At 62.5% G+C, this 27,416-nt stretch overlaps 2 protein-coding genes across 3 annotated transcripts; one reads left to right on the top strand and one right to left on the bottom strand.

The window, feature by feature from the left end:
* Window positions 1-315: 315 nt before the first annotated feature.
* TSSC4 (tumor suppressing subtransferable candidate 4) lies at window positions 316-6,070 on the top strand. Of its 2 annotated transcripts, XM_019036896.4 has the most exons (4): window positions 316-3,000; window positions 4,477-4,633; window positions 4,794-4,835; window positions 5,028-6,070. In XM_019036896.4, the coding sequence occupies exons 3-4, from the start codon at window positions 4,817-4,819 to the stop codon at window positions 5,804-5,806; spliced, it is 798 nt and encodes a 265-aa protein (XP_018892441.1). In that variant the 5' UTR covers window positions 316-3,000; window positions 4,477-4,633; window positions 4,794-4,816; the 3' UTR covers window positions 5,807-6,070. The 2 variants fall into 2 exon arrangements, with proteins under 2 accessions (XP_018892441.1, XP_004050489.1); XM_004050441.5 differs by having other exon boundaries at window positions 4,794-6,070.
* A 624-nt stretch (window positions 6,071-6,694) lies between these two features.
* TRPM5 (transient receptor potential cation channel subfamily M member 5) lies at window positions 6,695-25,509 on the bottom strand. The gene is made up of 24 exons (XM_055355157.2): window positions 25,393-25,509; window positions 24,617-24,797; window positions 23,329-23,495; window positions 22,518-22,701; window positions 20,821-20,885; window positions 20,460-20,651; window positions 20,052-20,154; window positions 18,219-18,337; window positions 17,433-17,783; window positions 17,219-17,359; window positions 17,027-17,150; window positions 16,368-16,513; window positions 15,784-15,896; window positions 15,442-15,534; window positions 15,062-15,320; window positions 14,443-14,561; window positions 13,943-14,075; window positions 13,666-13,840; window positions 10,069-10,222; window positions 9,429-9,610; window positions 8,850-8,982; window positions 8,209-8,281; window positions 7,717-7,783; window positions 6,695-7,220 (listed from the first exon to the last, which is right to left on the bottom strand). Exons 1-24 carry the CDS (start codon window positions 25,507-25,509, stop codon window positions 7,114-7,116), a joined length of 3,498 nt encoding a protein of 1,165 aa, XP_055211132.2. The 3' UTR covers window positions 6,695-7,113.
* Window positions 25,510-27,416: the final 1,907 nt, after the last annotated feature.

Genomic DNA, 27,416 nt, shown 5'->3' on the forward strand with positions numbered 1-27,416 from the left:
CGGATTAAAAGATGTTCTGATTAATAATTGGTTGATTTTATCTAAAGACCTGAAATCAATAGAATGGACTATCTGGGTTAAGAGAAGGAGTTGTGGAGACCAAGATTATTATGCAGATGAAGCCGCCAGATTGTAAATGTTTCTTATCAGACTTAAAAAGGTACCAGAATCTTAGTTAATTCTCTCCTGGATCAGGAAATAGACCTGGAAATGGAGGCGGATTCTCTATAGAATGTAGATTTTCCCAAGAGACAGCTTTGCAGGGCCATTTCAAAATGCATCAGAGAAATATATTTTGGGGTAAAATACTTCGGTTTCTTTCAGGGCCTGCTGTCACGTTGGTATCTTATTACTACAGAGTCTGTTTGTGAGTCTTAAGGTCTTTTTATTTTTAGACAGAGTTTTGCTCTTGTCACCCAGGTTGGAGTGCAATGGCGTGATGTCAGCTCACTGCAGCCTCCACCTCCCAGGTTCAAGCGATTCTCCTGCCTCAGCCTCCTGAGTAGCTGGGACCACAGGCATGCACCACCACACCAAGCTAATTTTGTATTTTTAGTAGAGACAGTGTTTCGCCACGGTGGCCAGGCTAGTCTCGAACTCCTGACCTCACGTGACACACCAGGTTTTGGGATTACAGGTGTGAGCCACCACACTGGACTAAGGTCTCTGTTTTAATGTGAATGCTGGTCAGCTGTGCCTATGAGGCACGTTCGGCCACCCACAGTCATCATGGCCTGAACAAGCTTTTCAGGTTTACTTTAGAATGCATTTGGCCAAGAGGTGCCCATTCAGTTGGTTGGGGTTGCTTACAATTTTACTTTGGGTTTAAACCAGGGAGCAACGCCAGGTAGCAAGGGCCCTTTTTGGGAGCGTTCTCTGTATTCTCTTTTGGGAGAGGCCGTGTTGCCTGCGGCCACTTCCACCCTGCCCCTTGGGCACACAGTGTAAGCAGGTGGGCAGGAGGGGTCGGGCAGCCAGGGAATGCGGTGAGATGGGCTTGGGGTAGGGGCTGGGTGCGCTGCAGGACTCCTCTTCCTCCTGAGGGGTGGTAAAGGATGGACACACGGCCCCCTCCTGAGCATTTGAGGGTCTCTGCCCTGCCCATCTGTTACCTGTAAATGTTCCTTTGAGGAGCTGATGGCTCAGGCCTGAGCCACATCTCAAAGGGTCTGGAGAAGAAAGACCTCATCCTACTAGGGAGCCCACCCAGCCCACCAGCGAGCGGTGGTTGGGGGCAGACAGGCTGTGGGAATAAGGAGCCCCTGCACTCTCCCGTCCTTTTCCATTTGTCTGAGCACCTCCAGCCAGTGGGCTTGGTCTAGACTCTCCTATCTTTCCCCACATCGTGGGGTGGGGCTTGCTGTGGGTTAGGCTACTTTTCCCTAGTTGTGGGGAGGGGGTGCTGGCACATTTCACTGTTCCCTGGAGGAAATGAGTGCCTGGGAATTCATGTCTAGGGCTCCCAGCAGCCTCTTTGCAGGCCAATTTGGAAACTGTCCCCAGCCCTGCATTTTAGGGGGTTACAGAGTCTCTCAGCAGGCCCTCCTCCCCTGCTGCTCCCAACTTCCAAGCCTGCACTGGTTGGGAGAACAGGATGGTCCAAGGAGCCCCCTCTCTACTTTCCGCTGTGTTCCCTGTGGGGAGGGAAGAGCAGTTTAAGAAATAAGGAATCCCAAAGGTGCACAGCAGACCGGGGGCCGAGGAGTGGGTCCTGTTTCCCCTTCTTTTCTCTAGGCTGAGCCACAGCAGGTCCTTGAATCCTATTTTCCAGCGGATGCCAGGACAGCAGGCCCTGGGGGAGTTCTCTCTCGAGCCTTTCAGAGGGACCAGAGGTCTAGCAGCCAAGGGGAACTCAGAATCCTTGAGTGTGTGGGGCAGGAACTCTCCCAGCTGAGAAGGGGCACAAGGTGCCAACCATCTAGGGCCCAGTGGCCAAGGAAGACGCGGCTTGTCGCAGGGAGAATCTGAGCCCTGGGTCCTCCCTTTCAGGTCGGGCAGCTGACCTGCCCCCTGCCGCGGACACGCGAGGCCAGGCTGCTGGCTCGCAAGCATGGCGGAGCCCAAACCTTCCCTGCTGCCGCCCACCCAGCCACGGCTGACTTGGAAGCTTGAGGAGCGTTCAGCGGCCTCCATCCTGCTCGGGAGGACCGGGGACCTGGAAGGGCCTGGCCCTCGCTTCCCTGCAGCGCCCTAGGGGGACGTCTCAGTGCCTCCCGGAGCCCGGACCAATGCACCAGAGCTGAGGCCCAAGGGTGTGAGGGTGGACGGGCAGTGGCCCCGAGGACGACGCCCCACAAGTTTGCGGCCAGGGCCCAGCAAACCCCTAGGGGTGGGAAAGCGTCGGCCCAGCCAGCAGGTCCAGCAGGGCTGCCCCCTTTACCCGTGGCCCAGCGGTCACGACCCCGCGTCCTCATCGCGGGCTGGGACTGCCTCTGCGTCTGGCCTGAGCGGGACCTGGGATCCTGGGGAGCCCCGCCTCGGTGCACTGACAAAGCCCAGCAGGAGTGACAGTTACCGCTTCCGGTCAGGACCGGAAGTGCCGGGAACGGCATTCGTCCTCCGTGCGAGATGACGCACTTCCTGCCTGAGGCGGCCGCTGTTCTCGCGGCTTCCGGCAGGTGGCGCTGAGACCACGGGAAGCCAGCCTGGCTATCGGTTAGCCCTCGAGCATTCTGGGAATTGCAGGCCTGGCCCCTCCTCTTCCTGTTCTTGGTCAATTCCGGTCTTGTTTCTCCAACAAATGCCGTCGTTTCCGGGGCTGCTTCCGAGCCGGACCCAAGGGCCGTGGCGTGGAGTAGAGGGGCGAGCGCATGCGCACAGGACTACACGTCCCGACAGGCGTCGGGAGCGGCGGCCCAGTGCCTTGTGGGAGCTGTAGTTCTGCAGGCGCGGAAGCCGTGGTGCTCGGCCGGCAGAGCACTCGGTTTCCCAGAGGGCTGAGCGCGCCGCACGGACGTGCGGCGCCGACCAAGATGGAGACTGCCGAGCAGCCTTGAGCCGGTAGGTTTGTGGTGAGGGAGGACGGGCCGCGCGGGCCTGCCGAGCCTCCGGGAGGTCACCGAGCGCAGCTTTAATACCTGAGCTCGAAGGCCCCGCTGTGCTCGCCGACCCTTGTACCTCGCGGCCGGGCCCTTGGGACCCACAGCATCCTTGTGAGGCCCGGAGCCGGGCCTGTCCAGCCCGACTGGACAGTGCCGAGGGGCACCGAGAGTTCGTTTGTTCTCTGGCGGGGAGGTCTGGCTGGCACATATAGTGGAGAAAGGCCGGGCTCTGCGTTCATGTGGAGAAAGAGACGGCTTCCTTCAGCCTACGGACATGAAGGAGTCAACTCTACCTTCCACTCGTTGCCGGCTTTCGCCGAGAACCCCGAGAAACGGACTACCGGAGTCCCTATCTTGCAGCCCGATCCCCGCTCCCCCTCGGAGTGCCCCGCTGACCAGGCTGCTTCTGGCCGCGGCGGCGTTCCGCTGCAGAGGACGGGAGTGCGAATCTGGGAAGCAGGGTTCTGGCTGAACTCCAGCTTCGTCTGCAACATACTGTGTGACTTGGGCAAATTATTTCCCCCGCCCCGTTCCTGCCAGCTTTAAAACGGTCATCAGTGGGGGGTGCTGGGTATCCCCTTTCACTGGGGTGGCTTCTTCACTGAGGTGGCGCCTCAGAGGAATTGAGGTCCTGCCTGTGTTCGACCTGGTGGGGGGCACTAAGAGCCCCTAATAGTACCCCTGACCCCATCCTTATTGGGTGCACAAGACACAGGTCACTCTGGGCGGGCAAGGAGTTTTGGTAGCAGGAGGGTAGTCAGTGGATGGGTGGCCGAGGACAGTGCAGAAGGGTGTGGCTGGGCTGTCTTTTTTGCCTGGAAATTCAAGCGCTGAGGCACCCAGTCACTCCAGCACTAAATGGGTGCAGGAGGCAGCACTTGTCTGCCCAGCTGGAAAGGCAGGGTATATGCTGAGTGTTACAGGAGGAAGGCCACTGGAGGTCGCTCCAGGAGCTGGGGGGATTTACCTCTGCCTAACAGGGCTGCTCAAGGTGATGGTCGACACCCCACTTTCCTGAGAGCTTGACTCTCAGATGCTAGGGCCTTGGCTGCAGATTCTTTGGGAGCTCCCGGGGATCTTCCAGCAAATAGGAGCAAATCTTTTCCCCGTGGATCAGGAAGGTGCACGCTCTTTGTGGAATACGACTGCTCACCCAGCACAGCAAGCAGCTTATAAGTGGCCCTCCTGCCTGATCTCAGCCCTGGGTTCAAGCCCTGGGTGGCTGCTTACTACCAAAATCGCTTAGTAGCTCCAAGCCTGCCTGCAGAGGGTTGGCACGATTAAATGAGGTAACGAGTCAAAAGTCCCTACCCTGGGTCCTAACCTGTCAGGGGCTCCGAAAACCCAGGCTCAGGTCGGTCCTGCCCGGCACCTGTTTCACACATGTGCGCTCCGGTCTGAGGTTGGTCCTCTCCCCCACCCCACCCACCTGCAGTTGAGCAGCTGAACAGAGGCAGTGCCGGGGCACTCTGAGGCCTGAGGCGACCACGCCTGTGCCGCTGAGGACCTTCATCAGGGCTCCGTCCACTTGGCCCGCTTGGCTGTCCAATCACACTCCAGTGTCAACCACTGGCACCCAGCAGCCAAGAGAGGTGAGAGGAGGGCTTGGAGGGGGAGGCGGGACTCCACCCTGTGTGGGACGGTTCTGTCAGTTGACCCTCCACTTGTCCGGGGGCAGTGGATCTGCAGGGGGAACTCATTCTCAATACTGTTCCTCCTGAGAAACAAACTTTCTGGGCTGTTTTGGTTTAGGTGTGGCGTGGCCCTGGGGACGCATGGCTGAGGCAGAAACAGGTGAGCCGTCCCCCAGCGTGGAGGGCGAGCACGGGACGGAGTATGACACGCTGCCTTCCGACACAGTCTCCCTCAGTGACTCGGACTCTGACCTCAGCTTGCCTGGTGGTGCTGAAGTGGAAGCACTGTCCCCGATGGGGCTGCCTGGGGAGGAGGATTCAGGTCCTGATGAGCCGCCCTCACCCCCGTCAGGCCTCCTCCCAGCCACGGTGCAGCCATTCCATCTGAGAGGCATGAGCTCCACCTTCTCCCAGCGCAGCCGTGACATCTTTGACTGCCTGGAGGGGGCGGCCAGACGGGCTCCATCCTCTGTGGCCCACACCAGCATGAGTGACAATGGAGGCTTCAAGCGGCCCCTAGCACCCTCAGGCCGGTCTCCAGTGGAAGGCCTGGGCAGGGCCCATTGGAGCCCTGCCTCACCAAGGGTGCCTCCGGTCCCTGACTACGTGGCACACCCCGAGCGCTGGACCAAGTACAGCCTGGAAGACGTGACCGAGGTCAGCGAGCAGAGCAATCAGGCCACCGCCCTGGCCTTCCTGGGCTCCCAGAGCCTGGCTGCCCCCACTGACTGCGTGTCCTCCTTCAACCAGGACCCCTCCAGCTGTGGGGAGGGGAGGGTCATCTTCACCAAACCAGTCCGAGGGGTCGAAGCCAGACACGAGAGGAAGAGGGTCCTGGGGAAGGTGGGAGAGCCGGGCAGGGGCGGCCTTGGGAATCCTGCCACAGACAGGGGCGAGGGCCCTGTGGAGCTGGCCCATCTGGCCGGGCCCGGGAGCCCAGAGGCTGAGGAGTGGGGCAGCCCCCATGGAGGCCTGCAGGAGGTGGAGGCACTGTCAGGGTCTGTCCACAGTGGGTCTGTGCCAGGTCTCCCGCCGGTGGAAACTGTTGGCTTCCATGGCAGCAGGAAGCGGAGTCGAGACCACTTCCGGAACAAGAGCAGCAGCCCCGAGGACCCAGGTGCTGAGGTCTGAGAGGGAGATGGCCCAGCCTGACCCCACTGGCCACTGCCATCCTGCTGCCTTCCCAGTGGGGCTGGTCAAGGGGCAGCCTGGCCACTGCCTAGCTGGAATGGGAGGAAGCCTGCAGGCTGCCTGTAGGTGGCACCGGTGGCCCTGGCTGCAGCTCTGGGCGGCATCCTCCCAAGCAGAGACCTTGCTGAAGCTCCTGGGGTGTGGGGTGTGGGCTGGAAGCAGTGGCTTCCTGGTAGGGACAATAAAGGTTTTGGGTCTTTCTGAGACTTTGTGTATTATCTGGGCCCTGCTTACCCAAAGGGCTCAGTCGGCAGCAAGAGCTCCCCACACCTGACCCTCGGTGCCGGACCACTCGAGGGTGGCTGGCACCTGCATCCCTCACCAGCACATCACCCAGGTGACAGCGAGAATTGGAAATCCCAGGCCTCCTCCAGGGCTTGTGGCTCAGTGGCAGGTGTCCAGTGAGTGCCCTCAATGGGCCTGAGTGGGTACAGAATCTGCCCTCCCCCAACCAAAGCCCACATGATGCCATCAGCCCCAGGCCTAGTGCAGACCACAGCTTGGGAAGCGAAAGGGAGATGACAAAATGGGTGTGGACAGAGGAGGCTGGGGTGAGTGGGCAGGTGTTTGAGCCTGGGGTCCAGTTTTATCTGGCCATGTGGGGTACAGTGTTTTCCAGGCTCCACTGAAGATAAAGCAGCCACTGGTGCCAGGAGGGGCTTTGTGCTGGGGCCATAAACACCAGTGTGTGCTGTACTAGCCATTGGGTGTCAGGGGGACAGCTGACAGATGCAGTGGATGCCCAGCCCTGTCTTCCAGGAGCCAGTCACCTGAGCCCCAAAGGAACTTTTGGGTCTTAAGTGACAGAAATTCTAACCACTAGTGTTTCAAAAAAAGATGAGTCTCTTGTCAGGCAACACAAGTCAGGGCAGGGGTGGGTGCAGACCCCAGAGCAGCTTCGCAGTCTGGATGGGGGTGCTCCCCCGTCACGCCACAGGGCCAGCTTTTCCACAGTGCAGGCTGGTCAGTTTCCAGGTAGGGACGCGGTGGGGCACGTTTTCTGCCCAGGGAGTTGTGCCTGTCAGGGGAGACAGCCCCGTGACACTGCTGTGCCTCTGGGGAGGCCAGGAGGGACAAGGAGCGGTTCCTTTGGGTGAGGGTGTGTGGTGAGGCACCAGGAGGGCCATTGTCTGCTGGGGGGCTGGTGCCCCCTGGGGGGTTCCGCTGGAGGTCGGCAAAGGTCAGTGCACAACGTGCAGGGTGGCCAGCTGAGGAGAGGTGGCCCCACATGTGGCAGGCCAAGCAGCTCAGGTGTCCGAGGGAGGCTGGCCAGCCCCGGGTTGTTCCCGGCCATCTAAACCGCCTCTGTGGTCAGCAGCCACCAGCTGGCTTCTCTCGCCACAGTGCTGAGAGCCTGCTGGGAAGGAAGGCCCCCCTGAGCGGTGGGAACCAGCAAGGCAGGCCCAGGAAGGGGAGAGGTAGCTGGCTCAGAGGCAAGGGCTAGGACGCAGTGGCTCTCAGAGTGAGTCCCCACAGGCCAGCCTGGGGAAGATGGGGAGCCCAGAGACAACCAGGCCTCCGCCTGCACTCCTGGGACTAGGAAAGCAGCCCCCGTGAGGCCAAGGGGCCCATTTGCTTGCTGAGCAGGACAGCCCAATAGGGCCCACACCAGGCAGAGCCTCAAGAGTCTGAGTGAACCACATTCGGCCCTGGCCAAGGCAGGGGCTCCATCAGAGGGCACCCACACCACCTTGAAGAACCGTGTCCAGCCAAGGCCTCCTGAGACTCCCAGGCCAGGCAGGAAAGGCAGAGCACACAGCACAGCCTACGGCCCCCCAGCTGCTCCCACCAGCCGCTGCAGAGTGGGTGCCCATGCCCACCCTCATCCCACGCTCCCCAAACAGACTTACTCCAGGGGCCGCCACCCTGGGCCAACACGTCAGCCACGGAGGACACGAGCACCGAGCAATAGTTGATCTGGAGAAGGGAAACACGTCCGGGAAGCTCCAGGGCTGTCTCAGGACAGCAGGGGACAGGCAGCCTCCCCATCTCCCCTCTCCTGCCAGGGCCCCCGCTGCCCTGTGACTCCTCCCTCTGGGAGCTACAGCTCAAAGGCAGGGGTGAGTGAGGCTCCCGTGAGGCGTGTAGAGTGAAAGGCGAGGGGTCTTCAATGTGAGACCCCTCATTTAAGGCTGTAGCCTCCCAAGTGGCAGGGTGGGAGGAGGCACAGGTGGGGACGGCCTGTCTTCCCCAGGACGCTCCTCTGCCCACTGGGGTGCTCCTGTCCTGGCTCTGGTCTGCCTCATCTCTGTGAGTGACCGGGCAGGGCTGTGGACCCATCCCAGGAGCCCCACGCAGCCACCCGCCTCCCATCAGGGAGAGGAGCTCCGGGGCTTGCTTGCCTGTGACTCCAGACACTTGATGCGCTTTTCTTGCTCTCTCAGCCCCCCGAGGTACTTGGCAACGAAGTCCACTCTGCGGCAGGAGCAGGCGGTCAGGCTGTGGATGGCCACGCGGCGCTCTGCGTGTGGGGAGCCTCCCCATCCCCCCAGGCCTCCCTGTGTGCCCGAGTTTGGGGTGCCCTGGCCCTTTCCCTTCCTCCCTCATGCCCAGATCTGGTGGCACCAGGACCCCTCAAAGTGCACCTGGTGCAGGTACAGAGCACTCTATGCCTTCCCAGTAGGGCTGGGGTGCCGTCCCTGCCTGGGCACACCACCCAGCAAGATGGTGCAAGGCAGGCAGTCGGGGACAGGCCCCTGGAGCCAGGGCTGGAGGAAAGCCAGGGGTGGGTAGTCCCACTCCTGAGACCACAGCAGGGAGGGTGCCACGGTCACTGTGCACGCTCCCTTTTTGCCTGGCCAGGCGTCCCAGCAGGGTCCTGCACAGGTCAGGCTGGAAAGCTAGGCCCCTGGGCTCGGCCAGAGCCCTGCCCCTACCCCTTCAGCTTCAGTTTCCCAGCTCAGATCCTCTGTCACTGGCGCCAACGGCACATCCCCGCTTAAAGACAGCCCCACCCACCAGTGATCAGGACAGGCCCCCGCACCTGTGGGCGGTTTTCCGCAGAACCTCCCCCTCGCTGTCCCTCCTCCGCTTCTCCATCTTGCTCAGGAAGTTCTCCTTCTGGACTGTCTCCCAGGTGACGACTTTCTGGTCCAGGGGGTCTGGCAGGTCTCTCTCTGGGAAAGCCGGGTGGCAGCCAGCATTACTAGAGCATGTGGGCCTCAGTGGCAGAGCCCAGGCCTGGTCCTGGGGCGAGGTGGGCCAGGTAGAAGGAGTGAGTGGGGCCCAGCCAGGGGATGGAGGGCAAGAATAGCCCTGTGCAAGGACGGCCAAGCTGCAGGGGGACGGGCTCAGCTGTGCCAGCCTGCACAGAGCCCAGCTGAGGACCCACAGGGCTGAGGAGGGGCCCAGGTCTCTCCAGACCTGCCTCCGGCACACAGCCCCGCCCTGGGACCCGCCACCTTGGCCTCACCCAGGTGCTCCCGCTTGTGCTCAGCCTCACCCAGGTGCTCCCGCTTGTGCTCAGCCTCACCCAGGTGCTCCCGCTTGTGCTCAGCCTCACCCAGGTGCTCCCGCTTGTGCTCAGCCTCACCCAGGTGCTCCCGCTTGTGCTCAGCCTCACCCAGGTGCTCCCGCTTGTGCTCAGCCTCCTTCTTGAAGACCCTGCGGAGCGCCAGGCTCAGGTGGCTGAGCAGAATGAAGGGCGGGGCCAGGGCGGGGCGCTCGTGGTACTCCACAATCAGGTTGTAGCGCTGGAACTTCCAGAACATGTCTGCGTTGCCCTGCACCACCTGGAACGTGTAGCTGCAGGGGCACAGCCAAGCCATCACCTACCGGCTCCCCACGACCACTTGGGGGACGCATCCCCCTGCACCCTGATTGCTGTTGGGGAGCCCTTTTTGAAACCGAGGCCCAGCACTGCTTCTGCGTTGCCTCTGGGGTGTGTCACGAGGGGTCCACTCTCCTTGGGTCTTCCCCTGTCCACTCTGCTCTCCTGGACAAGCCCAGAGTTCTTGCCACAGCACCGGTCCCCCAAAGACCCAGGCCCTGCTTCCTGGGACTGGGAGGGTGGCCCACAGAGTTCCCGGTCTTGGGCAGGCAAAGCCCCGCAGTCCAGGCTATGCCACCTTCTATCTGCCCTGAGGCACCAAGCCCCACCCTCTGCGGCACACCAGGTGGGTTGCAAAGGAGGCGGTGTTGGGGAATGACCCTCTGCTCCCTCCGCTCCAGGGCTCTCTCCTCCAGGGGTTGGGTGGAGTCACCTGAACATGGCGATGAGCAGGTTCATGAGCAGCACATTGGTGACCAACAGGAAGGTGACCAGCAGGAGGATGACCAGCCAGTTGGCATAGAGGCTGGGGCAGGATGGTGAGTCCTCCAGCAGCAGTGGGTGGGTGGAGCAGTTCACACGGGCTTCTGGAAAGCAAGGGTGCTGTGGGGACCAGACCGGGGGCAGCCACAAGGGTGGCCTCAGGCAAATGCCCCGAGATAGAGCGCTTAGTCCTGGTGTTGAACCCAGGGGACAGGGGTGCTGGTTGGGTGACCCACTGTCCCAGTTCACCCAGGACGGCCTGGGTTTTAGCAGTGAAACCCCCATCACAGCAAACCAGAACCAGACGGGTGGTGAGCCCCACCCTGGGCCCCCTCTGCCATGTCTGCTGAGCTTCCACCAGGGGCTGGAGTCAGCCAAGATCACAGGCCCTGGAAGTAGAGCCAAGACCCCTGGAGGGATGGAAGGTGGGGGACAGAGGGGTCATGGGACCCAGGTTTCTGCTGGTTGTTGCATGTGTTAAAACCTCCACCCCTCCTCCGAAAAAAGCCTCTGCTGTTGAAGGTTTGGGGAGAGCTGCTGAGGAAAGGGAGATGGGGTCCTTATCGCAGGACTTCTCAGAGCCTCTACAGCACTAATGCCTGTGATTATACCCCAAGCTGGGGAGTAATTCCGCCACCTTTCCAAAATGTATTGAGCCAGCAGGCTCCGGACAGGGCTTGCTGCAAGCCCTGAGGGCACCGATCCCGCACTGGGTCACTCAAGTCAAGAACATTCTTCAGGCAGCACACTCTGGGAGCTTGCAGGCTGAGCTCCCTTGGCCCTGGGCAGGGACACCCTGGAGGGGTGGCAGATCTCACTCCAGTCCCTTAAAACCAGACCCTCACACCTGCTTCTCCCTTGTAGGGCTCAACCCTGGACCCTCACCCCACCCCAGCCTGCAGGGCAGGAGGAGGGAGGAGGGAGGAAGGAGCCGCAGTGGGCGTCAGGGTGCTCAGGGTCCCAGCCAGAGGCCAGAGCATGCCCTGGCCGTCCAGGACCACATATCCCCTCCATATCCGAATGGGAGCTCCGCTCTCTCCTCCCTCCCCAGCCTGCACGCTGGCGTGTGTCTGTATGAGCCTGTACATGTGATTGGATGTGCCTGGCACACATGCTCATGTGTGAGTCTGCGTGTGAGCACACTGGCACACACACAGGAACATTCAAGTGTATCTCAGTGCCTGCCAGCTCCAGGTTGCCCTGCGGTGGGTTCTGGGGGGTCTCCCTGTTCCCGGGTTCCTGCCTCTGTGCCTGGGTCCTGAGCTGGAGGGGTGCGTTCTCCCTCCTAGGGAGAATTCCTGCCTTGTTTCTCCCGAGTGAGTTAGTGTGACGCGTTGGCCCGTGTGTGAGTTATTGAGTGTTTGTGTGTGCACTGGCAGTCAGTGAGCGCCAGCCCTCCCCACGCTCCCACCCTAGGCCTGCCCCTCCTCTGTCCGCCCTGGCCACCTCCAGCCCATGAATCTGTTCCTGGGCAGACTGATGACCCCTCTCCTCCCCGCACTCTGGAGGAGCGGGCCGGGGCCAGCCTGGAGAGCCTGTTTGTGAAGCCGTAAATCTGTCTGATAAAAGCAGCTCTGAGGAATGAGACCCCCACACCCTCCCCGACTCTGTGATTTGGGAAGGCGCCACCAGGCCGGGCTGGAAATTAAATTGTCCCTGGGGCCTGGAGACCCAGAGAACAAGCTCGTCACCACAGCTCAACCCCAGCTCCGGCTCGGCACGAGTGCAGAGTGGGGCAGGGGTCTGTTCTGGGCTCTGAGGAGACCTGCAGGCTGTACAGGAACTGTCTGAGCCTCAGTCTCCCTCTCAGCCCAGCATGTGTTAGTGAATAACTCTCTGCCTAGCAGCATGAGGGGCTGGCTCACAGTGAGTGGCTGGGGTTCAACCTGAAGAGCCCAGATACTTGCTTGGCAGCTGAACGGAGCCCAAGGAATTGCAGCTCAGGGAGGGGAAGTGACAAGTCTGAGACTCTCAGTGGGCGGCCGGGGCTGGCCCTGTTGCAGGCGTTTCAGCACAGGGCTCTGGGATCCCCGCAGCACCGCAGACCTCCCTGAGGCAGCACTCGGAGCAGGGGCCCCTCGGGAGTCTGTTTCCCTGCCTTCTCCCATCGAGAAGGAGGCTATGGCCAGGCCTGTCTCCTCATACGAGTCGCTGAGACTGGCCCACCAGAGATGCAGCCACTCAAGAAAGAGGGGACCCCCAACCCTGCCCTGGTTGGAGGCGCCCGTCTAGAGCTCCTCCTGCCCCGAGGGGCCCTGCGGACGGGCAGTGCTGGAGGCCGTATGGTGAGGGCGAGGTGGGGTCGCAGGCAGGCAGGGTCTGGTTAAACTAATGGCCTGGAAAATGAATGCCTGTGATGAGCAAACACCAAAATGTCAGGAGGGGCTGCGGGTGCTGAGAAAACAGCCCAAGGAAATGAGCCGCGCTGGGAGAGGCGGTTTCCATCACGGCGTCGCCCCCGCCTGTCCCCAGAGGCCTGTGTTTGCTCCGGTCTGGCCGTCATCCCCTCAACAAATATTTATCGAGGGTCCTGAGCGCCGCTCCACAGAGGTCGGGGTCAGGCCTGGGCAGCATGTTGTGCCACGACTGCCCCGTGCCGGGCAGCCCCAGCCGCCTGACACCGCCTGAGCAATGTTTCCCTGCACCTTCTCTGCCGGGTCTCCAAGTCTGCGGCACCCCTCGAGGGCCCCAGGGGCGGGCTGGCTGCTGGTCCACCTTCCCAGAGGGGTGCGTCCCTTTCCAGGTTGGGGCTCCTCACTGAGTCCCAGCCATCCCAGGGGCCTGCACAGGTCCCTGCCCCACCCCAGAGCTCCCCACCAACCCATCACTACAGAGGCCCCCATGGCCAAGCGGCTCTGACCCCCACCCCCTCCCCACTGCACTGGCTTATGAAAAAGTTTCCAGAGCCTCCACCAGCCCCAGCCAGCTACAGGGGTCGGCCTGGGGACACCCACAGGCATGGACATGCCACACACACACATTGGGGTGGGTCCCCAGGAGCAGCCAGGGTGCCTTTAGGAGCGGCCTCATGGCGAAGGGGCCTTGCCAGCAGGACGGCGTAGGGGCTCTGGTGGGTGCCCTAGGCCAAGCAGGGCCCTGTGGGAGGGCAGAGGCCAGGGGCTGTGAGGAGAGCTGGAGGGCCCAGACCCCGGATGATGGCTGGGACAGCCTTTGGGCCCACTCTGTGCCCTTAGTGCCTGCCTATCCCTTCCCCACCGATAGACCACCGCCAGAGCAAGACTTGCTGCTTGGCCTCCCCAAGCAGGAGGCAGCCCTGGCTGCCTTGGGGTCTCCTTGTGTCTCCTTCCCAGCCCAAGGCCCCAGGTCGGGGCTCCGTGACTGGAGCTGCCTCTACCTCGGGAACCAGGCCTGGCCCTTTGGGGTGTGGGGGGCCTGGGGACCAGGCCTCAGCCACTTCTCCCATCTCTGCTCCAGGCTGGGGTCTCCATGGCCCCAACAGACCTCTCTGGAGAGCCTCATGCCCAGGGCTTGTGCGCACAGGGCTCCACTTTCTCCCTGCCCCTGCCCCCGCTGGCTGTGTGCAAACCATCAATCTCGTCCAGTGGGATCTGGCCGAAGATCTGCAGGTAGGGCCGGTAGAGCACTCGGCGGAAGATCCACTCCAGGCGGCTGTCATGGGGGTGCAGCAGCGCCTGGGTGGTGACACCGTAGGCCACGAGCCACACGCTCAGAAAGAAGAGGAAGAAGAAGACGTCCTTCATCTCCACGGGGCAGGGGCAGAGAGAGGGACGTCAGCGGCCAGCCGGGTGGGGCCCAGGCAGGGGGTTGCTGTCCCTCCAGGGCCAGGGCCCCCGGGGGCTCACCATGCGCTCTACCACGATGATCTTGGGGCCCAGCTGCTTGTGTATGGCAAAGATATGGATCAGCCGCAGCGTGAACACCATGAAGTCCATGGCGAGGACCGTGCGGCCAGCCTCAAACGCCGACGGCAGCATCCTGGAGGACGGGAGGCTGATGCGGCTGCGGGGCCCAGAGAGGGGCAGAGGCTTCCCCAGGGGCACACAGCATGCTGGCTGCGGGCAGGGCCAGGGCCAGGCCAGGACTCCTTGGGCCCTGAGTGGCTTCATCTTTTGTTTATTTATTTTTAAGAGACAAGGTCTTGCTCTGTCACTCAGGCCGGAGTGCAGTGGCGTGATCACGGCTTGCTGCTGCCTCAACTTCCCTGGCTCAAGTGACCCACCCACCTCAGCCTCCTGAGCAGCTGGGACCACAAGTGCCACCGCCACACCCAACCTGAGTGGCTTCATCTGGAAGCCTGCCCACAAGCTGCCCTGAGGCCACACGGCCTCTGGGCCCCACAGACCTGCAGGTGACACCCACGATGAACAGGAAGATGGCCACCATGTCACACTTGTTCCAGTTGTCCCCCACATACAGTGTGAACTTCTTCACCAGGTGTGTGTCCTCGTCTGTGAAGAAGCCCTGGGAGGGAGGCGGGCAGTCCACTGACAGCTGTCCAGCCGCCCTCGCTGGGGACAGCCCTACCTGGACAAGTTTGGATCTGTAAGGATCAGGGTTCCATCTATGACCAGGGCCGAGGCTACCAGTGGGACTAGGGGTCCATTGAAGCTATTCCAGGGCTGTCTGGGGACAGAAGGTGAGGTCAGTCTCCACTTGGGGCCAGGGCCTCTTTGTGCCCAGGGTCTAGGGATCAGTTTATGCAGTGTCTGGACTCAGTCCGTGATACAGGTCAGGGTTCAGACTCTGATGAGGGAGACCATGGTCATGCTCAGTCTGGAGCAGGGCTCAGGGCTCGGTCTTTGACCAGGATCATGGCCGCTGGTGACTGGGAAGATGGGAGGCCCCCATGCTGTTCTTGTTTTACAGTTGGGGAGCCCCACCCCAAGAGGGCAGGACCCAGCTTAGGTTGCCCAACCTGAAGCTGCAGAGTGGAGGGGACCCAGGCTAGTGTGGCCACCGACCTGCCGGATTTCCTCCAGCACCAGCGTAAAGACCCAGAAGTAGAGGGTGACCTCGGGCCCTGAGGGGCCCTGGGGGGGCGGCCTGAAGTCCACCAGCAGGACGTAGGTGAACAGGAAGAGGAAGGCGAAGTACATGACCACGTTCCCCAGGAACACAGTTACGGGAGCGCCCCAGAACTTCCGCCAGCGTGTGAGCAGGAAGACAGCACGTGGGCCTCGGTCACCCTGAGCCCTCGGCGCCTCCACCAGCTCCTCCACCCTGTGCCGCAGAGAAGTTTGCAGTGGTGAGGCTGGCGCCCAGCCGGGTGCCCCACCAGAGTCCAGCCTCCCAGCCGCCACCCGCCAGTCCCCTCCACCCTGCCCGGCCCTGTGCCTCGCACCGGCTCTGCAGGCCATACAGCGGGCTCTTCTCCGTGTCCAGGCTGTCCAGCTCCTGCAGGTCCTCCAGGCCTGTCCTCAGGGGAGCTTCCTCACTGCAAGCACAGGAGACTTCAGGGCCCGCAGGAAGGGCTCCCAGAGGCTCCTGCCTGGCTCCAGGCGCGTGGCCATCAAAGTGCCCACTGGGATGCAGGGGCTGTGGGGAGTGGGACCCGCAGGGAGGCTGGACTTGGGGGCTACAGAGTCAGGCTGCCACCAGCACCTGCGATGCCCAGGCCCTCCCTGTAGCTCCGGTACTCGCACTGCTGCCTGCCCCGGCCGGGCAGCTCACAGGCCTGACCCACCTGAAGGTGATGAGGTTGGTATAGACGAGGGCGGGGCAGAGGAAGGCTCCTAGCAGCCGCAGGATGGGCGTGCCTGCGGCCATGTCCCCCCACCAGATCCTGGTCAGGAAGGCCTGAGGTGAAGGCAAAACTGTTGGCTCCAACTCTGCACCTTTGCCCAGGCTGCGCCCTGCCCCAGGAATGCCCTTCCCCCAGGTGCCTGGCCCACGTGAGCTGAAGGGGTGCCCAGCCCAGCCCTCCCTCCCGGAGCCCCCGTCCTGGTGGGCATGTGCTCCTTGGGCCACTCATCCCAGGGTGTGGGTTGAGCTGCTGTACCCTTCACTAGGGAAAAGATTGGGCTTGGGGGTTGGGGAGGACTGAGAGGAGGAAGTGCCACTTCCACTGAGGCCAGAGGCAGGAGGAGTGTGCCTGGTGGAGGAAGCCCGGTGGGCGTCTTCCAGGAACAGAAGCCCCACCCCGCCCCCTCTGTGCTGAGGACGGGAGTGACAGGGCAGCTGCAGGCTGGGAAGTCAACTCAAGCCGGGCCCAGCTCGCCCGCCCACCCCACCCCCTGGCAGCTCCCCTCGAGGACAGCTGGCACTCACCTGAACGCCATCGTGGGCAAAGAAGGCCTTGGCGTCAGCCTCGGTGGCCAGGTGCAGGCAGGTGGTCTTGCTCCAGCAGCGGTTCCGGCGCACCAGCAGGGCGAAGGCGCGGTCCTCACTGTTGCTGTAGCACTCGGAGAAGAGGTCTGCCCCCCGGAGGCCCTGGCCGCTAGGACGAGATGCCCATGCCCGGCCCGGCCCCCGACGCCCCTCCTCCATCCCCTGCCCAGACCTGGGCTCTGCAGCCACACCCTGCGTTCAACACGCAGGGCCCAGCCAGGCCTTCTGCTCCCCGCCCCAGCCTGCTCCGGGCCCTTCCTGAACCTCCGTCCTTCTCCGGCTCTGTCCCTCCCCCAGCAGGACAAAGGGAGCCTCTGCCACGCTAAACGTCCCTCGTCCCACTGCAGGGCCCAGTGTATGCCCGGGGTGTGAGGCTGTATCTTCCTCACCATGTGCACAGCGGTCCTACACTCAGGGTCTGGGGCCGCCTCCACCCCCGGCAGAGCCGTCTGTCCTCCCCTACAGAGGAGGCCCCTGAGGGCACCTGGAGCCCCACGGTGGTAACAGGCAGCCCTGGCGAGGCCCAGGACCCTTCGTCTGACCCCTCCATCACATCCTCCCCCGCCGCGCGGGCCTGGCCCCAGCCGCCGGTCACTCACCAAGGGCCAGCTGCTCGTATTTCGCCTCGCGTATGGCTCGGGCCGCCTCGGCCTCCGTCTCCAGGTGCGACATCTCTTTGAGGATTTTGCAGGCGGCCAGTGCGGCTGCCACACCTTCCTGGCCCTACGAGACCTGGTCTCAGGAGGCCGCCCCTCCCCTGCCCCCGCGCTGGGCCCACGGCCTGGGCTCACCATGGCCCAGAAGTAGGTGGCCATCTCGTGGCGGTTCTGCAGCACGGCCCACAGGAACAGGTCCCGCCAGGGGTTCTCGCTCTTCTGGTTCAGGTCCAGCAGCCACTTCTGGCCCGTGGGCCGCCTGGCCGAGCCCTTCTCCTGGAGGACACGGGCGTCGGCCTCCTGCTGCGGCCCCAGCCTCGCCCTCCATCCCCACGGAGCCCCCGCTCACCGCCTTCCTGCGGCCACCCGGCCGTCCGTCCTGGTAGAAGCCTCGGCAGGCGTCCTGCAGGAAGTCCTTGAGTACGCGGGAGACCTCGTGCAGGGAGAAGGCCGGTGGCCCCGCGGGTGGCTCCCGGGCCTGCTGGGTGCCCAGGCCGGCCAGTGTCAGCCGGGCCTCCTCCTGCTTCCGCTGCAGCAGGTCGAAGAGCAGGCTCTTGGGTGACACGGAGCGGTAGAGCTCCTGCAGCCGCCCATACGTCAGGAAGTCGGCCACGTCTGCGCCGTTGTCCACAAAGAGGCGCACAAACTCGGGCTTGTTGCTGACCAGGGCGTCCACCATCACCTCCTCCAGGTCACAGGACTTGGTGGCCATGGGCACCCGAGGGAAGGGGGACAAGAGAGTGAGCGAGAGACAGGAGGAGGGGGTCCAAGGAAGGAGAGAGCAGGGAGCATGGGGATCCATCCCCAGGGCCAGGTCACGCAGACCCTCTCGCTCTCCTGCACCCCAGCCTGCCCCCTGCATTGGGGCGGGCACAGAGGGGCCAGTCGTGAGCAAATGCTGAGGGTGTCACAACCCCCCTTGGGCTTTGGGGACAGCCGGCACCCAGCCAGCTCTGCCTGGGCCAGTGAGCGAGGCAGAAGCCCGGGCAGAACCGTGGCCTGGTCTTGCCCCGGACCTTGGGACAGCTGGGCAGAACGGGCTCAGCCAAGCAGCACGCAGGGTGCAGGAGCAGGCAGCGTGGGCAGCTCGGGCAGTGCCATGATGGGGAGGCAGGTAGGCAGGGCTGGGAGGCACCTTCCATTCCACGTCCCCATTGAAGATCTCACTCTTGGCGATGTCCACGCGGTCCCAGGCCACGGCCAGCTTGAGCTCATCCAGATAGTCCTGAGGCTCCTGGCTGTGGCTCTTGCAGGCTGTGGGCAGAGCAGGCAGGCACTGGTGAGGGCGGAGCTGAGGGCCTCACAGAGCCGGGGCACAGGGTCCCCAAACGTGCGCTGCCTAGAGACGCAGAAATGGGAACTTCACGCTGGGACTTGAGGGGGCACATGCGCCACCTCTGAGCACCAGCAGGAGGCACGAGACTTTGTACAAACCGCAGGAGAAGGCGTGCTGCCCTGGTCTGCGTCGGGACGGCCCGTCTGCACCCATGTGAGGCAACTTCCTCGGCTGCAACGGGGGTACCCCAGCTAACACCTGGGCCTCGAGGCCACTTCCTGGCACTGAAGGTCCAGGACACCCTTCCTGGATGTTGTCGGGGGAGCAAGCTGGGACACGTTTCCTCCACGGGCAAGGGCATTTGGCCATGACTTGGTGAGGTCACCAGGGTCACTCAAGGGGGGCCTGCAGCACCTGGGCTGGGTGCGCCTGCTGGAAACCGCTGTCCTCACCAGACTCGCACGTGAGGCTCACCAGCCTCAGCCTCCACAACCATGGACCCCGTAAGACTACGGTGCCTCTCTCAGGCCACTGGGACCAAACTGAGACTGGTGAGAAGAGGCGGGGGAGTTCCTAAACGGGGGGGGGGGGGGGTTCTTTGACCTCCTTGTCCTGGTGAGGTTTCTAAACCCAGAGCCACCCACAGTCCAGACACCCTTTCCAGAGCGGCCCCTCACTCAAGGTGTCCCCAGCCCCTGCTTAGCAGCGCCCCTCCCTGCTGGGGCTGTGTCTGCCTGCCAGCGTCCAGCCCTTCAGCACGCGTTCGTCTCCAGCAAAAAGCACATCAAATGCTCATCAAAAATTTCCATCAGCGGGTGAACAGATGCATCAACCACGGTCTGTCCACAGGCTGGAACCTGACTCCGCCTTACAAAAGGAATGAAGCATGGAATGGCATATGCTTCAACACGGATGAACCGTCAAATCCTCCCGCTGCCTGCAGGGAACCATGGACACAAAATGCCCGTCAGCAAATCTATAGAGACAGGAAGCAGATCGATGGTTCCCAGGGGCTGGGGGAAATGGGGAGTGAGTGCCAAGGGGTATGGGCTCTTTCTGGGGCGATGAAGGCTTCTGGAATTAGATAAAAGTGATGGTCGCCCCACCTCACGAATATACTAAAAACCACTGAATTGGCTAGTGCGGTGGCTCACGCCTGTAATCTCAGCACTTTGGGAGGCCGAGGCGGGCGGATCACGAGGTCAGGAGATCGAGACCATCCTGGCTAACACGGTGAAACCCCGTCTCTACTAAAAATACAAAAACAAAATTAGCCGGGCATGGTGGGGGGCACCTGTAATCCCAGCTACTTGGAAGGCTGAGGCAGGAGAATCACTTCAACTTGGGAGGTGGAGCTTGCAGTGAGCCGAGATCGCAGCACTGCACTGCAGCCTGGGCGACAGTGCGAGACTCCGTCTCAAAAAACCGAAAACCAAAACAAACAAAAAACAATGCCCCCCCCCAAAAAAAATACCACTGAATTGAGAGCTTTAAGTATAGTTTTAAGTTGTGGTAAAAACACGTCATAAAACTTGCCAGATACAGACAGCTTCATGAATCATGTGTCATCTTTCCTGGGAAGGGGCAGGCGGCCGAGCGTCACAAACGTTGGCCGGGCTGCCAAACCCCAAAGCGGCTCTGAGCATGAAGCCGCCCGATGGCGCCTGCCGTGCCCACCCTGCCCGCCCTCACCTTTCACCAGCGCCTTCAGGATGACCGTGTCCAGCTCCTCGGAGCCCTCCTGCTCGAAGTCGTACACGGTGAGCAGGTGCTGGTGTAAGGTGATGTTCTGCAGCTGGGCACCGGAACAGAGCCCCCATGGGGCCGCCTCAGCCAGGACGGGGGCAGAGGCAGCGTCCCCAGGTGAGCCTTGCAGCCTGCATGCTCACTGCCCACCGGGCCCGGCCTGGGACCACCCGCAGACCAAGGGGCTGCCTGGGTCTCTCTGCTCCCTGTGGGCCTGAAGCAAGAGTGGGTAGGGGGCCCAGCAGCCTGAGGTGGGAGGAGTGGGCTGGAGGCTGCATTGCAGGAACTCTCCCGGAGGAGCAGCCCCACCCCCGGAGGAGGGGTCGGGAGGACAGGGGAGGGGGCAGCACATACCAGCTCGGTCCAGCGCACAATGTCCTCCCAAGAGAAATGCTCGCTGGGGAACTTCTCCTTAAACTGCTTCTCAGCCACCTTGGGCACCAGGAGGTGGGGCTGGTTCACTAGGGCAGCAAGCACATCGGCGATGCCCCCCGAGCCTGCCAGGATCAGCCACGGGGCAGCCTGCTCCACGGCCCTGGAGATCCTCTGAGATGGGGAGGGAGGGGAGAGCGGACCCCAGATTAGCCCGACGACATCTGGATGCAGGTGTCAGGGGTGCCCCCATCCCTTCCAGCCCTGTCCCAGGGGTGCCCGGAACCCACCGCACCCCTCCACAAGGCTTCGGCCAGCCAGGGGGCCTCAGCCAGGCCCCTACCTCCAAGGTGCTGGGATCACCATTGACCAGCAAGCAGAGGACAGGGATCTCGATGCTGCCAGTGCCTGTGGACGGGGCACCCATGAGGCCTGAGGACCCTCTACCTGGGGTGACCACCCGGATCTCAGGCTCTCAGGCCACCACATTTTCTGGCCAAAAGCTGGCTCTTCCAAACAAAGTGTGGGCTTCGTCTGGGCCACGTGACACAGGCTGCTTATTACAGCCCCCGCCATATGAGGGCCGAGGGCTCCAATTCTAACCTGCACTACCCAGCACGCACACTTTGTGGCAATAGCTGGCATATGGCTGTTAAAACACAAAGTGACGTGGAAGAAACGGAGCACCCAGCCCCACAGGTGCACCGCCACACTGCACGCGCTCATGCTGAGCATGCCAGAGGCAGCATCTTGACCATCGAGGGAGCTCTGCTGGGCGGGCTGCGCCTGACCACTCAGCAAACTGAAGAGGTACAGGAGGGAGTCTTCAGGTTTCTCCCCCAAACAGAAGCTGGAAATGAGACGTCTATATGTGAAGCCCCCAGAGAGGCCTGGACCTGCCCCTGTCTTCTGTGAGGGAGTGAACTGCCTGGAGGTGCCTTAGAATCACCCACAGGGAACTGGGCTGCCAGGCGGGCCCCTGACTTTGAAAGGTGCCTCCTGATTGAATCTGGAGGATAAATCAGGCCTGGCCAAACGGTGTCTGGGCCAGCGGGGCTTCCGCAGAGCAGAGCCAGACCCTCTGCCTATGTCCCCAGAGTTTGACGAGACTTTTGTGTTTTCAATTCTGAAGAGTGCTCAGTTGACCGGGCACAGTGGCTCACGCCTGTAATCCCAGCACTTTGGGAGGCCAAAGCAGGCAGATCACCTGAGGTCAGGAGTTCAAGACCAGCCTGGCCAACATGGTGCAACCCCGTCTCTACTGGAAAAAAAAAAAAAAAAGAGCCGGGCATGGTGGCACATGCCTATAATCCCAGCTACCCGAGAGGCTGAGGCAGGAGAATTGTTGGAACCTGGGAGGTGGAGGCTGCAGTGAGCCAAGATTGCACCCCTGCACTCCAGCCTGGGGGACGGGGGACAGAGTGAGCTTCTGCCTCAAAAAAAAAAAAAAAAAAAAAACAGGGCTCAGTTGGCCTTGCCAAGAAATTACAATTTTGTTTCTAAATATTGTATATTGTTCATAGATGTTATAAATAACTATATGCTTTGTTTATGAATATTATTTACACACTAGCATTTTCTAAGTAAGTCCAGCTTTTGAACGTGCGACTGGCCAGAGGTGCCCATTTCTCGGGTGACGCTGCCCTCTGGCGGCAGCATACCTCACGCCTGGCGGCGGGAAGTAGCCCTCTTTCAACTCACAGATCTCATTTTGCCTCTTAGAGTCCCGGAGCCTGTGACCACGGCAAGGCCCAGTGAAAACAGAACTGCACCTGCTCTGGTGGGAATGTCACTGTCCAGTCAGAGCCACTCTGTCCAGCTGTGCCTCCTCCACCACTCTGCCCAGACAGCTCCTCCTCCCAGGCCCCCACGGCCCAGGTCTCGGTGCTCAGGCATGTGGGGTGCGTTCTGCCTGGGAAGCCCTCCCCCTTCTCCCTGGCGGTCACCCCCACCCTCCCACAGGCGGGTCCCTGGATCCCCACTGGGTCCCAAGGCAGTTGCCCACCAACAGCTTCCCTGGGTGGCTGGGGCGGGTCTCACCCCCGTAGCCCGTCCTCTGCTCGGAGATGTGCTTCTCCAGCCTCAGCCGCAGCTCCGTCAGCCCATCGCCCTTCCCCGGGGGGCCCGGCTCCACCAGGATGAAGTGGGAGAGGTTGCTGTCCAGTGAACAGAGGGGGCCCTGGCTGCCGCGGTCATCCTCCGGGTAGTGGACGGGAAAATCCTCCTGCGCCCATTCAGGGAGACGAGGCTGAGCCCTCGAGAGGCAGCTTGGGCTGGGTCCCGCTGCGGGATCCTCCCTGCCAGGCCGTGCACACCACGCCATGGGGCCCTGCACAAGGCTTCTGCCTGAGCCTTGGTTTCCCCACCCTTCAGACAAAAGGAGGGACAAACAGCTGGGGCCCGGGGACCCTCCTTCGACAGTCAGGGGCAGGGGCGGTGGGGAGCGGGTTCTTTTGGACAGAACCATGGAGACAGCCCAGGCTGCCGGAAGCACCTCCTTCCCGACTCTGGGGCTGGCGTCCAAACATCCACCAGGGGCTGCCCGGGCCTCCCTCGGTAGTGCCTTAGACAGACCCCAGCATGGGGGACGGAAGCTGCTTGCCCAGGCTCGGAAAGGGCTTGGGGCCTGGGCCCGTGTGGTACAGGAGGGGGTGAGGGCCCGCGCCACAGTCTACACTGGCCGTTCCCTATGCGGTACTGCCACCTGCCGGCCGTGTGCTGGCTCTGCCCACTCCCTGCTCTTCCTCCAGCTCCAGTCCTGTCCTCCCAGAGCTCTGCCCGCTGCCCAAACCCTTCTGAGCCCCTGCCTCCAGGCCCCCAGCGGTCGTGGTGCTGGGAGCTGGACGTGCACCTGGGTCTCCTCCAGAATGCGGCGGTGCAGGACGCGGCCCAGCGAGGCCATGCCGACAGCAACCACACGGACCTTGGTGGACGTGCTGGCCAGCGAGTGGTCGCGCACGGCCTGCCCGACATGCCTGGCCAGGCCCACGCGGAGGGCACTGGTCAGGATCCAGGCTCCTGTGGGGATGGAGGAGGGCCTCATTGTAACGCACGCCCCAGGTCTTCCCTAGCTGGCCCCACGCCCTAACCCCTAGGCCCAATCAGCAGCCAGTTACCTGGGAGCCAGGGGTGGGTGCTGGGGAATGCCTCACGGTGGGGTGGGGAAGCCGAGGCCCAGAGAGGGCAAGGCACCCACCCAAGGCTGCTCAGCAGCAGAACTGGCTGGGCCCAGAACCTGTGAAGTGGCACCCCCATCCCGCCTGGAGCCCACAAACTGGGGTCCAGTCCCCCCATCCGGCTCCCTCCGGGACAAATCCGACACAACTCTGTCCAGCTGCCTCTGCTGGGCCAGAATCCCAGGATGTTTTCCCAAATGACAAAGCCCTTGGCCCTTGTCTGGCTGGAAGATCTCTTTGGGTTTGCCACAGTCATTTCTTTAGTGAGGGATCCTGAAACCTCAAGTCCTTTTCTCCTGGGTGTTGTATAGGCCAAGCTGCCTCAAAAAACAGCCCAGCCACTGGACTCTGGCCCCTGCAGCTGGCGGCCCGACTGCTTCCCCAAGGGGTCCCACCCTGTATACACCCGGGTGCTTTGGTCCCAGGTGAGTGGGAGCAGGGACATCTCATGGCAGCCCATGGGCCCTGCTAGTGGAGGGGGCAGCTCTAAGGAAGGGCCAGGCCCAGCTGGGGGAGGTCCTGGTCTAGTACGTAGGCACTGCTGCACCTGTGGGTACTGCAGAGGACGGGCTGAGAGTTTCGGGAAATGTTCTCATGATGGTCTGGAGAGTCAGGGGGTCTGGCTGCCGTGTGGGGTGGGAGCACTGCCCGTGCCGGGTTGGGGGAGAGTCAGGGGGTCGGGCTGCCGTGTGGGGTGGGAGCACTGCCCGTGCCGGGTGGGGGGAGAGTCAGGGGGTCGGGCTGCCGTGTGGGGTGGGAGCATTGCCTGTGCTGGGTGGGGGGAGAGTTAGGGGGTCGGGCTGCCGTGTGGGGTGGGAGCATTGCCTGTGCCGGGTGGGGGGAGAGTCAGGGGGTCGGGCTGCCGTGTGGGGTGGGAGCGCTGCCTGTGGCGGGTGGGGGGAGAGTCAGGGGGTCGGGCTGCCGTGTGGGTGCGAGCACTGCCCGTGCTGGGTGGGGCCTCACCTGTGCTCTGAGCCGCCTTCACCAGCCCCTTGCGCAGCACATCCCGCAGCCAGGACTTCATGGCGAAAGGCTGCTCCTCACCCACCAGGGACACCACCAGGTTGGGGGCCGGCAGGTGCCACTCAGCAAGCAGCAGGTCAAAGAGCACAGACGGGGCCACTCCGCTCGGCACCCGTACAAACTGCAAGGCAGGTCTGCAGCTCAGGGCTTTCGGGGCGCAGGTCATGGGAGCTGCTGGGCATTGGGGGGGGCTGGACAAAAGGGGGCACTGGGGAGGTGCTGAGCATGGGGGTACACTGGGCACTGGGAGGTGCTGGGCATCAAGGGGGCTGGACACAGGGGGTACCGGGGAGGTGCTGGGCATTGGGGGCAGGTAGCAGGAGAGTGGCCCCCAGTATCCCTTTTGGGACTGGGCCAGTCCTCCCTTGACCTGCTGTGTGACCTGGGCAGTCCTGACCCCTCTCTGGGCTGGCATCCCCCTCAGTGAGCCGAGGGCGCTGGACAGAGGTGGGGCCCTGGATGCACTTGACCTTGCACCTCCAAATCTCTCGGGGGGACTTCAGGGGTCCCGGTTATTGCAGGGAGGTAGGAGGCCGGCCAGAGCCACTCCTTCCAGCTCTGGAACTCTGCCTGTCTGGGGGCTCTGAATACGGCCCCAGGGGAGCAGCCCCCAGGGGTGAGGAGGACCCTGGCACTCAGCTTCCAGGGAAGGAAATGGGGGCTCATGGGTTCCAGGTCAAGCCGGACATCACCTGAGGCCTGGGGCCTGCCCCTACCTTGCCTCGCTTCTTCCCAGACCCTCCAAAGTCGACCTCGCCCCTGTGCAAGCCCAGCTCCCGCCGGTCTTCAGCATCCCCGGGGCTTCTGGGACGGGGGCCTTGGACATCCTGCATGGTGGCCTCTAGAGCTGCAGGGATACCCTGGCCCTTGAGGGCTGAGAAGGCCCATCCCCATCTCCCTCCCCTCAGGGGACTGGCTCTGGTTTCCCCTGGGAAACCCCTCTCCAGCCAACAGGTACAAGGAGACCTGGGGACTGCCCCCAGGCATCTCTGCCCCAGGGACCTTCTCTCCAGCCAGGCCCTGCCCAGCGACCCCCTGCAGCTCCGACACTCGCTGTAGCACCGCCCCAGCCAAGCTCCTTCCCAGGTGAGGATGGGATGTATGGGGCTGCGCTGTCGGCGCCTGGTTCCTTTACTCACCCCACTCAGGGCACCTCAGGTTGGCCACACCTGCAGACACTTCTCCAGCGGCCTTTTGTGGGGATGACCTGGAAACTCCGAAAGACTCAGCAGAAGCCTTGCAGTCCCCTGGCCACACAGCCCACCCGCTCCCAGGACAGGGATGCGGAGACCCTGGGTGCACCTGGGCAGAGGTGAAAAGGTGAGACAGGTGCCCTCAGCTCAGGTGCAGGAGGCGGTGTGGACGAGAGACCACCTTCCTTGCCCAGGAGGTCCAGGAGGCCCCGGAAACACAGAGAGGGGAGGCCTTGCCCCGGCCCACACAGCATCAGCCGCAGAGCTCTTCCCGTGGCGCTCCTGCATCAGCAAGCGGGGGTAGAAGAGGCCGCATGCGCCTCAGCCCTATTCCCTCAACCCTCATGGGGCTCATGTCTCCCAGCTGCCCGGTGAGGTCGGGCATCTCAGCCCCTCTCTATGTGGCAGGGATCCAAGGATCGGCACTGGCCCCTCAGCGCCCTGGCTCCGCCCCTGCCCACAGCCTCATCTGTCAGCTGCCCAGCCCCAGCCTGGCTGACCTCAGCCTGGCTTGGTCCCACCTCCCTCCGACTGCTCCTCTGAAAACTCAATATTGGAAGCTGGTGCCTGAGGACAAGCCCTGGCAGGCCGAGGGCACCTGCTCCTCTGTCTGCCCTCCTGGAGCCACACGTCGGGCCACAGGCCGCTGGGCAGAGGTCTCCCTGGGCCCCCAGCCACCCTACCCTGTCTGACCTGGGGCTACCTGGCAGCTCCTGATCCCACAGGGCTGTCCCTTGGTTCTCCTGTGCCCACCTTGTACCCAGGCGCTCTGGGCCGTGTCCACCACAGAAGCCCTTTGTGAGAAGACAATGGACCGTTCTGTAAAAACCTTAATTTCCTAGAGAGGGGCCCACCTGTGACCCCAGGAGGGGATACAGGAGTTGGGGGGAACTTCAGAGATGAGAGGGAGTGTGTCCTGGGACCCCTGGGGCTGGCTTTGGGGCAGAGGCTAAGGCCAAGGCCCTCCCCATTAGGCCTCTGGAGCCAGCACAGTTACTGCATCCCCAAACAGGTATGTCCAAGTCCCAAACCCCAGGACCTGGGAATGTGACCTTTGGAAACAGGCCCTTTGCAGATGTATTAAGATGTAAGTAAAGATGAGGCCACGCTGGAGCAGGGGGAACCCTGATTCCCAGGTTCTGATAGAGAAAGGGGACACTTGGACGTAGAGACAGACGCGCAGGGAAAAACACCCTTTAAGACACAGGGGAGGGGTGAAGGCAGTGGTTGGGTGATGTGGCCACAAGCCAAGGGACACCTGGAGCCCCGAAGCTGGAAGAGGCAGGAAGGATCCCCCTCGAGGGCTTGGCCTTGCCGACAGTTTGACTTAGGACTCAGCACTGGTGGCCTCCAGAACCATGAGAGAATCAATTGCCATTGTTTTAAGATGCCCAGCTCAGGCTGGTTGTCATGGCTGCCCAGGGCCCCCCTGCGAGGCCCAAGTCAACCCTGGCATGACTTCTGGTGACTGCCAGCCCCAGGCAGGACCCACCCACGGGCCTCAGCCCCCTCCTGCAGCCAGGCCTGTGGAGGCACCCTGATACCCT

Source organism: Gorilla gorilla, chromosome 9, assembly GCF_029281585.2.
Source record: "Gorilla gorilla gorilla isolate KB3781 chromosome 9, NHGRI_mGorGor1-v2.1_pri, whole genome shotgun sequence".
In the NCBI taxonomy this organism is placed as follows: domain Eukaryota; kingdom Metazoa; phylum Chordata; class Mammalia; order Primates; family Hominidae; genus Gorilla; species Gorilla gorilla.